Source organism: Phaenicophaeus curvirostris, chromosome 29, assembly GCF_032191515.1.
Source record: "Phaenicophaeus curvirostris isolate KB17595 chromosome 29, BPBGC_Pcur_1.0, whole genome shotgun sequence".
Taxonomy (NCBI): domain Eukaryota; kingdom Metazoa; phylum Chordata; class Aves; order Cuculiformes; family Cuculidae; genus Phaenicophaeus; species Phaenicophaeus curvirostris.
Window position 1 is genome coordinate 3,277,131 of NC_091420.1, and position 11,808 is coordinate 3,288,938.

The 11,808-nt window shown below is 57.9% G+C and overlaps 1 protein-coding gene across 1 annotated transcript; it reads right to left on the reverse strand.

Annotated features, from left to right (window-relative positions):
* Nucleotides 1–2,620: 2,620 nt before the first annotated feature.
* NHLH1 (nescient helix-loop-helix 1) lies at nt 2,621–3,619 on the reverse strand. The gene has a single exon (XM_069878474.1). The coding sequence runs from the start codon at nt 3,560–3,562 to the stop codon at nt 3,158–3,160; it is 405 nt and encodes a 134-aa protein (XP_069734575.1). The 5' UTR covers nt 3,563–3,619; the 3' UTR covers nt 2,621–3,157.
* Between the last annotated feature and the right edge of the window lie 8,189 nt (nt 3,620–11,808).

The following is an 11,808-nucleotide window of genomic DNA, read 5'->3' on the forward strand; positions in this document are numbered from 1 at the left end:
GATTAAGTAATATATGAAAGAATAAAAGGGAAAGCTGGGGACTCCAAGTTCAAGATCTCTCTTTTTGCTGGCAGTTTAATTCATTTCCCCCTCCCCTTGAGAACTCATAAATAATAAACCCTCCACGGTCTGACCAGCCAAGACAAACACGCGCTGGGGCACGGGGGTGGGTGGGTTGATTTTTCCGCCGTGATTATTATTATTATTATTATTATTGTTTGTTTTCTAAGTTTTTCCTTTCCCAAAAGTGCACAACACAGCAAATAAATAATAACATTTCTCAATAAATTAATTCAATAAATATCCTTGTGGCACAGAGACGGGGCTGGGGGCAGGAGGGAAGGGGGGGCTGCTCTGCTCTGGCTCTGCTGGTGACAGGGGAGCCGGCGATGGGATCCGTTGCTCCGGTCCTCAGGGCTCCCACATTCCCTGGTGAGTCCTTTTGAGGCAGAGGTAGCGATCGTTCTCCCTGCTTTTACAGGGAGGAGGGGAAAATGAGGTACGGAGCGAGGCGCTGCTGGGAGCCGGTGGCAAAGACAGGGCTGGGATGGAGCTGGGAGGTCCTGGGGTGCCCATGTGGGGCTCATGGAGCTCAGATGCTCAGCATGGGGAGCAGCCAACATCTCAGGAGGGTATGAAGAGGAGTGGAAACCCAGACAGTTGAGCATGGTGGATGCTGCTGAGACCTCTGCTCTGGCTCTGAGGGCTCATAGGACATCGCATCGTCCCCTTCACCAGGAACGGTTCATCTCTGGCTCACCAGAGTCCATCTCCTGAGCACCCACCCTGCAGATCTCGTGGCGAGACTCAACGAGGAGCATCCCCATCTCATTCCCCGTGGCTCTGCTCCCACCCGGAGCGTCGGCTCTGGGCGCAGCCGGTGGCTCCGTGTGGTCCTCGTCCCCAGCCCCGGCTCTGCTTGTGCTCTTGCCACCACCAAGTGCAAAATAAACCCTTAAAACAAAGAAACACCCAGAAAACAAGGCAAAACATTCACTCTTGCAATGAGCTTTCCCCAGGCTCAGCGTGATCTTGCTGGAGAAGACGCTGCTCAACTCTGATTTCCCTCCCTGCTCCCAAAGTGCTGATCTGGGGGGGTCGGGAAGAGCCCCGGCTGCTGGAAGCTGAGCCAAGGGGCCATTCCTGCCTCCTCCCCTCTGCAAGCCAAGTAAAGTGCAGTTTACCCCAGCAGAGCTGCACCAGTGCTGAACTGGTGTAAACGGGGAGGCCTGCGGCATCCCAGGGCGAAGCCTCTTTGCGCATGAGCCCCGGCAGCACGAGCTGGGATGCGGCTTGTGACCCCACTCAGGGCAGGGAAATGGAGAGGGAGGAAGAGTAGAATCATAGAATCATAGAATCACAGAATAACCACGTTGGAAGAGACCCACCAGATCATCGAGTCCAACCGTTCCCATCAATCACTAACCCATGTCCCTCAGCACCTCGACCACCCGGCCCTTAAACCCCTCCAGGGAAGGGGACTCAACCCCCTCCCTGGGCAGCCTCTGCCAGTGTCCAAGGACCCTTTCCGTGAAATATTCTTTCCTAATGTCCATCCTGACCCTCCCCTGGTGGAGCTTGAGGCCATTCCCTCTCGTCCTGTCCCCTGGCCCTTGGGAGAAGAGCCCAGCTCCCTCCTCTCCACAACCTCCTCTCAGGGAGTTGCAGAGAGCAATGAGGTCTCCCCTCAGCCTCCTCTTCTCCAGGCTAAACCCCCCCAGCTCTCTCAGCCGCTCCTCTTCTTCTCCAGCCCCCTCCCCAGCTTCGTTGCTCTTCTCTGGACTCGCTCCAGAGCCTCAACATCCTTCTTGTGGGGAGGGGCCCACAACTGACCCCAGGCTGCAGTAGGGAGGGATGAAGGCTGCACGGGGATCCCTGGTACCCAGGGGTGGTCGCGGCTGGGGGTGCAGTGAGAGCCAGCGGAGCTCACGCTCGTACGCTAGTGCAAAGGAGGGCTGGGCAGAGAAGGCTGGAGAGATGAGCTGTGGGGTCACCAGATGTGCAACGGAGAGGCTTGGGGAGGCACCGGGTGCTGCTCCAGCTCCAGGGCAGCCCCAGGGGCTCGGGCAGGTTCTCCTCTGGCTCATCACTCTGCTCCTTGCGGCTTTCAGGCTCATGTCTCTCACCCAAAGATGTCTTGCTACGACCTGTGCCCACCAAAAACCGGCGTGGCCGTGCCCCAGCCCATGGCTGAGAGCTGCAACGAGCTGTGTTATCACCTTCCTCAGCTCCTTCACCCCCAAGCACCCACCTTTGGGGGCAACCTGAGTCTGGGGGGGTCTCTGCACCCACCGCCAGCGCTGCTGTGGGCACCGTGAGGGCAGCACAGGGAGCAAACGCCCCTCTCTGCTCCATCTCAAGGGGAATCTGCTGGGTCCTGCCAGGTCTGCCCCACGCTTTGTGCTTCCTTAGGGGGGTGAAAATCCAGGGAGAACGCAGAGGAGCTGCCCCACACCCAGGGATGCTCCTGGCTGAGCTCCCTCCGCGGAGACGATGGGACCAATGGGGACCTTGCAGTGCCCAGCACGACACCAGGGGCAGAGCAGCAGCCAGGAGACAAAACCCCCAGACTGGCCGTGCTGGTGGGGTGGCTGGTGGCAGAAGGTACAGGCAGACAGACAGACAGACAAGACAGACTCAGGCTCAGTGGCTCCTGCTGTGGAGCAGACATAGGAGACAGACTGACGGCTCAGGATCCCGCGGGTGGTGTAGGTGGGATGCGCAGCAGATGGGTGGAGAGAAGATGGGAGCGTTCAGAGCCAGCACGGGCTGCAGGCAGCAGATCCAGCAGGACGGACAGATGGCTGATGGACCAAACATCCAGCCTGACTCAGGCGGGATGGAAAGACAGACGGACATGGGTTTGGTGGTGGAGAAATACAGAACAGAGTTCAGACAGGGGGTAGAGCAGACAGCTGGGGTCTTGGTCCTTTTGAGCAGACGGATGAAGACGGGCACAGTGTTTTGGATGCCCAACACATGGTTCGGTTCGTAGAAGGACAGATGGACTCGAGCTCTTGGCTCAGATGCCCAGCACATGGTCAGGTAGGAGAGGTGGCAGACAGACAGACAGATGCGGGCTGGGCGCCTCAGACATCCAGCACGTGGTTCAGGTAGGAGATGTAGCAGACAGACAGACGGATGCGGGCTGGGCGCCTCAGACATCCAGCACGTGGTTCAGGTAGGAGATGTAGCAGATGGCCAAGCGGAGGATCTCGATCTTGGAGAGCTTCTTGTCGGGCGGCAGGGTCGGCAGCAGCTTCCGCAGCTCCGCGAAGGCCATGTTGAAGGCTTCGACGCGGATTCGCTCCCGCGTGGCGTGGGCTGTCCGGTACTTGGCCGTGGCGCGTCGCCGGCGCCTCCGTTCCTCCCGGCTCAGGTGCTGAAGATCTTTCTTCACGGCGTCGCTGGGCTCGGCGACGCGGGACTGAGCGCACAAGCCGATGCCGCTGGCGTCCTCGGTGCTGCCCGTGCGGCCGCCGCCGCAGTCGCTGAAGACGGATTCAGATTCGGAGTGCGTCGGGGGGAGGTCGATCTCTGTCTGATCTGAATTGAGCATCATCTCTGCGCGAGAGGGGTGGACGGAGAGACGGGGGCTTCCCAGGTGTGAGACAGGAGAACAGACTTATTTTTTTTTCCTCTTTATAGAGAAGATCTCTGGATCACAGCGAACCCCTGGTTGTTCTCTTCCTCTTCCTCCCCATCACACACAGTGTCTACAAGGGAATCTCAAAATTTTCCCTTTTCCCCGAAGAACTTCCGTGATAAATAACGTGAGGACGGTGGCAGGAGGCATAGAAATTAAATAAATAAATAAATAAATAAGTAAATATCCTCTGCGAGCACCTGAGCACAGAGACCACGGGCTTTTCCGTGCAGGACCCACTTTGGGAGGTGTCAAGGGTCAGATTCAAACTCCTCCTGCGCGTTCTGGAAAAAGAGAAGAAGCACAAGGACTCTCAGTGCTACCGGGCTCGTGGTGGGTACGAGAGATGGAGCTGGATTTGCTCCCCCTGCCCTGCGGCATCGGGTCCAACGGGAATGGGGAACAGGCTGGGATGGGGCTCCAGGTTGCCGCTCGTGGGCAGCGGAGAGGGAGGTGCTGGGGTTGCTCTGGGAGAAGGTGGAAGCTGTTTCTCCTGGCTCTCCGGAGAGATGACAGGTGGTGGATGAGGGAAGGGGAAAAACAGACTGTGGGGGTGAGAGGAAGGGGGGCTTATTGTGCACTAAATGAGCCCGTATGTCATGGATCCTGGCACCCCCGACATATGGAACCCAACACAGCTGCTTTGCTTGATGTGTCCAAATAGACGCTGGCTCCCTGTTCCCTCTGGGATGCTGCGCTGCCGGCTGGGAAAGCTGCCTCTCCTCTCCCTTCTCCTCCCCCCGCTGCCTCCCCTGCACGGCTCCGGCACGAGGGGCTCTCCGGCTCGCACAGATGCCTCCAGCATCCCAGGAGCAGGTCTGGGAAAGGCAGGTCTTGCTGCAGGTGCACCCTCCTCCAAAGAAGGGGAATCAGAATGATGGAATGGGTTGGGTCGGAAGGGACCTCAAAGCCCATCCAGTCCCACCCCTGCCATGGGCAGGGACACCTCCCACTGCATCAGGGGCTCCAAGCCCCTCCAAAACCTTCTTGAACCCCTCCAGGGATGGGGCAGCCACCTCTTCTTTGGGCAACCTGGGCTCCCCACCTTCACAGCAAAACCTTTCTCCCCAAGATCTCACCTCAATCTCCCCTCTTGCAGCTGAAAACCCTCCCTCCATATCCTATCCCTACACTCCTTGATCAAGAGCCCCTCTCCTGGAGGCTTTCTTGTAGGAAGGGTTGGAGAGGAGCTGGGGAATAAACTTCAGATGGGGAAACGCTGGAAGAGCCGGCAGAGCGGCTGGGAAGCGAGCCAGGCAGAGATGTACAACACATCACCCCTCTTCAGGCCTGACAAGCTTGTAATGAGCCATACGAGTGAGAAATGGAAACTAAACGAATATGGACAGGTGATGGCTGGGAAGAAATAGTCCACGTCCTGTTTGAAAAGCCTGGCGGGGGGCAGAGCCCTTGATGTGCTTTGACAGAAGCGCTGCCCACGGAACACAAGGAACCCCCTAAGCATCTGCAGAGCCGCTCTGAGCCCCCCAAAACCTCTGTGGCTGTCTCTCTGCATGCTTCCACAAACACACATGTCCACATACACGTTTCCCAGCACCTATGTGCAGATGCTCCCCATCAAAAGCTCCTCTGTGAGAGTCCCACATCCATTTATGCACCATAATTTACACCCACGCTGATAAATCTACCCCAAGTCGGGCACCACGCACGCATGCACACACTCACCTCTGCACTGCTCTATGCAATTCTCACTTTAAAAATGACCCTGGGCTTCCTTTTCCATAGCACAAAACCTTTCAGAGTACAAGCAAACCACCCAAATCCTGCACAGAAAGTCACTCTTGTGAAGCCCTTAGCCTGGAGGTGATGGAAGGGCTGATGGAAACGTGGCTTTTGGGATGCGTGGAGATTCCCTCCCTACTTGGAGCTTGGGATAAGCTGCATCATTCTTGGAGCATGGCTGAGCTTGGGTTTAACTCACTCTCCCTGTGATTGGCTTCAGAGACAGGGACCAAGAACTGCAGCCCACGCGGGAGCGTGGATCTCAAGTTCCTGAAGTTACCACGTCTGCTGTAGCTGTGACTTCTACACCTTGTTTAACCTTCTCCCTTCCTCTCCTGCTTTGATTTCTTCTCTCTTTCTGCTCTTCTCCACTTTCTGCAGACCCAGGACCTCCTTTCTGGTGCTCGGTGGCTGAGGGAGCAGCGTGTCCATGTGAACACCACCCAGAGCAAGTCCACGTCTGGCTGGTGCCTTGGACAACCCTTCATGACCAGCTTGAGGCTCATCCCTGTGGCCACAGTGAGAAGTCACCGCCTGGATGTCCAGGATCACATGTGCAGCTTCTCCTTAAATATCCTCCTCGCTGCTCTTAGGGATGGAGAACCGTGTTGGATCTCTTATACTGGCTTCGATGCTCTTCTGCCTCCTTATCCAGGTCTCTTCTCCTCTCTCTCTGCAAACTCAGGTGCAGCCGCATCCGACCGGGGCTGTGCTGGAAGCTCAGTCCGCGTGCAGATGAGAAATTGCTCTGCTACCAGCCCCATCGCTGCAGCCCAGGGCAGGGAGGGGGACAACAAGCATCTTCTGTCCCCTCCTAAGACCCCAGCACTGAGGGACGAGCATGTCACTTCATCTTGGAAGAGGGGTGGCTGCAAAACCTCCTTCTCCTGGGAAAGACGGGGATGAAAACCTGTCCCAGGAGCAGCTGGGAAGCACTCACGGCTCTGCCACCCCGCAGGCTGCGGGATAAGCTGCTGTCGCTGTCTCAGCTCCTCGTCAGTGAATTTAAGGTGTAGCAAGCATGGGATCTCAGTTTCAGGACATCGGAAGGAGACGCTGGACCATGGACATGAAGACAAGTTTCTGTCCTAGACCCAAATAAACTCCTTCTCTCACTCCTCCTCTGCTGAGTCAGCCCAGTCCTCAAACAGCTTTTCCTTCGTGTGGGTGACCTGTGCTCTGAGTGACTCTACTTGACTCTTCCCTTCAGAGGAACCAGAAAATGCCACGTTCCTAATTCCATCTTTTACAGTCGCTCTTTCAAGCCAACATTTTCTCCAGTCCTGCCTTCAGCACAACCCCAGGAAGGTTAAACCCTCCAATGGAAAGAAATTCTTCCACCTCTTCTCTTGCCCTTTTCCTTGCACTCCAGACTGCAGTGGAACAATTTCAGAAGCCTCCCTGGCCGCGGAAAGTGTGTCTGGGACTCACTTCCAGGCCATCTCAACGAGGTTCCTTCTCTCTTTCCTGATCTGGAATTCCCTGTGCCACCAGCCAAGCCCAAAGCGAAGGATGCGCACATGGGTTTGTGCATTAAACCTCGTGCCGAGGTCAAGCTCTCTTCCTGGGGCTTTTTGTGCAGCTACCTTCCCGCACAGACCATGCCGCTTACCTCCCTGGCCCTTTCCCCACTTCAACGCTACTGTTTTGGCAGCATCAAACCTCGCAGGGACATCCAGGAGAGCTGCTCACCCATCCCATCCCATCCCATCCCATCCCATCCCATCCCATCCCATCCCATCCCATCCCATCCCATCCCATCCCATCCCATCCCATCCCATCCCATCCCATCCCATCCCATCCCTTACCCCCAAGCCGATGACCATTCTCAGGCTCCAGCTTTTCTCTTCCAGCAGGAGGAAGCTCAAAGTAATCCAGGGAGGGAGGAACCGCTCGGCTCATCCATCCATTGAGGTGGGAGAAAGTTTCCTAGTGTCCCGCTCCACGGGATGGACCTGGGGGGTCAGGGGGAGCCCCAGCAGCCTTGGGACCCAGACATGCTACTCCCTGGGAAGGAGCACGAGGGGGTCGCCGCGCGTTGAGATGGACACCCCAAGGAGGCATGTGCCCCACACGCTATATATACACCCCAGCCTCGCACACCAGCTCCGACCCCGGCCGCCTCATTGGCCATTCTGGTGCTCCCCCCCTCATAAATATTAAAGTCAAGAGAGGGGATGCCATTGGCTGTGTGGGAGGTTGGAGCCCCCGGGAGAGGAGGGAGGTGGAGGTTGGATGTGGTCCTGGAGGGTGGATGGAGGTGGTGGGCTGGGAGGGAGGGAGGGATGGAGAGAGGAGGGTGGGTGTGCTCCGGGAGAAGGCGACATCTGTTCTCCATGCATATTTCATAAAGGAGAAATAGAGAGATGGGAGCGAGCAGGGAAAAGGGGAAAGGGAGAGGCAGACAGGCAGGCAGGTCCAGGGACGAGGAGCAGTGTCTGTAGAAGAAGACGCGCGGCCAACAGCAGAGCTGCCCCACGGCTCCCAGCGCTGTGTGGGTGCGTGTGGGAGCTGGGCTGGGTGTCCGTGCTGTGCCAGCATCCACGCGTGTCCGTGTGCTCACAGCCGCGTGATGCACGTGTCCAGGGAGGGGAGAGCGGGGTGGGTGAAGAGGGGAGGGTGCCCGGACCATGGAGACCCTCTCCTAGCCACGTTCCACCAGCCGCAGCCACCGCCTCACCAGTTCTACCTGTGAGCTGGCCCTGAGATTCATCTGGAGGAAAGTTTGGTAAGAAAAGAGAAAGAAAGTGGAAGGCAGGTACCCTGAGGATGGAATTCTTGCTTGGAAACACTGATGCTCTATTTAACTGTGAAACAACGGCCCCTGTTGTGGGCGCGACTTTCTCTGCCTCTCACCCTTCTCTGCTTTCCAATTCCTCTGTCAACTCCACCTTGCAAAAATCCACTTGAGTTTGTCCTCCTCATCCGAAAACTCCCTGCTCTGGAGATCACAGCAGCTCCTCTAGCCGTGTGCATCCTCCCAGTCCTCCCTGCACTTTGCTGGCTGGAATCTCCCACCTTCCTTGCACCGAGCGCTGGAGGTTGTGGCCCCTGCGGCTGGCGGGGGGCTGGTTCCCTGTCCCCACGCGCTGCAGAAGCTCAGGTGCTGGGCATGGGCACCTGGGCGGCCTCCAGCCCCTGGCTCGGCTCAGCAGATGGTCCTGGAGTTCGCAGGGCGAGCGGCGGACGAGGCAGAGGGATCAGGTGGCAGCACGACGCCTGCCTCACCATTGCTATGGCACCGATTAGAACACAAGATTCGCCTAATGAGCTCGTGGCAGGAGCTTCCTCCGCCCCGAGAGCAAGACGCGCGCGGTGCGCAGCACGACTGGATAAGGCACGGGATGCAACCCGCATCGGGCATCCCACACGCACCCCGCGCACGAATCGCTGCTGTCTCATGCGTGGAAACACGAGCAGAGCATCCCCAGCCCCACGGGTGCGTGAGTCCATCCCGGATCCCTCGCACATCCCCCTCCTCCCTCGCTGCAGCGCTGCCCCCAGCTCCCCCGAGAGCCCGATGGGTTGTTTGTGTTTATTCTCGCTCTGCGCTCCCTCTTCCTCCTCCGCTGACTCGCCTGCCCACCCTCGGGGCCAGCTCGTCTTCTCCTGCCAGGACGCCAGCAGGGCCCCCACCTCTTTCCACAGCTGATGCTGGGCTGCTCCGGGCATCCTGCCGGGCTGGGCTCGCGGAGGGAAGGAGGGAAGGAGCTGAGTTGGCTGCCGGAGCATCATCCTCGCTGGGGAGGCCAAGCCCGGGCTGTGTTGGCCTCGAGGCCATCGCCGCGTGCAGCATCCAGCTTTCAGCTCCCGCTCAAGCCCTTCTCTCAATTTGAGGCATTGGCAGATCCAGCCTCCCGTCCCAGATCCTCCTGGGGTGCCCTGCGGGGAAAAGGAGCCCCTGGGGATACTAACGGGGGACAAGCCCCTCTGCTCAGCCGCAGGGACTCAAGCACAGAGCCTGTGTCCAGCACCCAAGGCCCCTTTCCCATAACCTTGACTTTGCCCTGGGATGAGGAAGACTCCCAGCCTTCCTCCTCCAGCAGGCAGAGAGCTACAAAGGCTCCTTCATCTGTCAGCACCCACGTTTTGCACTGTCAAGAGGGAGGATTTAATAAAATCATAGAATGATGGAATTGGGTTGGAGGGGACCTCAAAGCCCATCCAGTCCCACTCCTGCCATGGGCAGGGACACCTCCCACTGCATCAGGGGCTCCAAGCCCCATCCAACCTGGCCTTGAACCCCTCCAGGGATGGAGCAGCCTCCTTCTCTGGGCAACCAGGGCCTCCCAACCTTCACAGCAAAACATTTCTCCCCAAGATCTCATCTCAATCTCCCCTCTTTCAGCTGAAACCCACTCCCCTCGTTCTCTCCTTGCACTCCCTGATCAAGAGCCCCTCCCCAGCTTGCCCGTAGGTGCAAAATCTTGTCAAAGCCTTCTCCAGCAGCCCTGGCTGTTTGGATTGTTCCCTGCGGCGAAGCCACCAGAGATCCCGCAGCGGCCCCGGGGTCACGGCTGGTGCTGTCCTGTCCAGCCGTGCACACATGAGGTTTGTGGAGGCTCCAACTCCACCACATCTGGTTTGCAGCCACGTTCTTGCAACCAGCAGCCGCAGCTCAGGCCACCTGTGAGGGTTCAGATGGCACAAGGTCTTGCTCAGCCAGGTGGTGCTCCAGCTACCAGGCTTCGTAGAGAGTGAGTAGGAAACAGAGATGTTTGGATCTGTGTTAGAGAAGCCCCTGGACAGCCGGTGCACCTTCACGCAGGGGGATGATGCCCTGCAAAACCAGGGCTCAAGGTGTTTTTGTACAAGTGTTTTAGAGCATGCAAATTCACATGCACGTGCAGGCTGTTTGTGCAAACTGCTTGGGCACCAGTGTCTGTGTGTGTGCACACTGGGGTCACTGGGTGCACGTGCGTGTAGGTGGGAGGCTGAGCAAGGGTCCAGCACCCCTCAGCACGTGTGTCTGTGCGCACGCTTAGCTTTACTTGAGCTACAACAGAAGGCTGCTGATGGGCACAGCTCTCTCCACGCCCCGGCCACGCTCGCCTGGCTCGTGACAGAAGCTCTGGGGTCCGATCGCCCCTCTCCTCGCCTTTGTCTCCCCGGCTTTTATTGAGTGCAGGTTTTGTGAGCGGTCGGTGACAGACGGCCCTGGTGCTCGATAACCAGACAATCTGTCACCACCACCCCTGACAGCTTTCACAAGGAGCCCCTTTCCTTTCATCCTTCCCCGTTCCCTTCGCCTCTGCTCGTCCCCCTTCCACGCGTGCTCCCTGGCTTTGTTCCCCCCTAAAAGCCAAATAGCGACAGAAGCTCCTGATCATAATATTGCTCTAATCGAGTCTGTCATAATCGGATCCAATCTAATTACGTTCAGATCCCTCTCTTCTCCTGACTCTCTCTATTGCCTGTCCATCTGTCCCTCTCTTCCCTTCCAGTCTTTGTGTCCATCCATCTGTTATCTGCAGGCCTTTCTCCCTTCCCATCATCTCCCTGGGCCCCTGCCCCATTTGCAGCGTGGCCGCCCCGGCCCTTTCCTCCAGCGGCTCCCTCTCCAATCCATCTCTCTTAAAGGCCTCTCCATCAATCCATTTAGCAGCAGCTCCCTGCCTCCTCTAGCCCATCTGCTTCTCCCTTTCTGCTGGCTGCGAGATGCAGAGATGCTGTTTTGTTTGTACGTCGATCTTGATTAGCCCCAGAAAGCTCGCTGCGAAAGCTGCGCTGGCACCGGGGAGAGATCACCTGGGTAGCAGAGAGCTGGAGGTCCTAAGCAGCATCCTCCATCCCTGCCTCCTCCAAGCTCACGCAGGACAGCCGGGGAGAGAAGGCTGGAGAGAAAAGGAGGGGATGCCAGGAGCACAGGGGCTGGGAAGAGCAAGTTTGACTCAGTATCGCCCCAAACCATCCTTCCTTTTTCTCCAGCCCTGCTATTTTCCTCCAGGAACACACGGGACTGGCTGGACGATGGACAGAGGGGTGGACAGCAGCGCAGGCGTGTGGTGGGGAGACCTGACCAGGTGTTCTTGCTGCACACAGGGAGAAGACACAGTCCAGGAGAGCCGGGGCAGAGGGCTGCGATGGGATCCAGTGAGGGAACCAGGTGCCTGGGTACCAGTTTATTGGGAATGTGGAGCGCAGGGTCACTCCAGGGTCTCCTGTGCCTTCCCAGCAGCATCACCTTGGTCTCTGTTGGAGACAAGGGCAGCGGCAGAGATGGACCCTGGGTATGATCCAGTCTGGCAGTTCCTACGCTCCTATTTGTAGTAGTCAGACCCTGATTTTAAACACATGTTAGATCCAGATGCCTGCTGGGTGCCGGCCAACGGCCCTCGCTCGCTGCAATAGCTCCTCTGAGCTGAGCTGCCTGCCCTCCCTCAGCTGGACCTCGCTGCTGCTCGAGGAGAGGACACAGA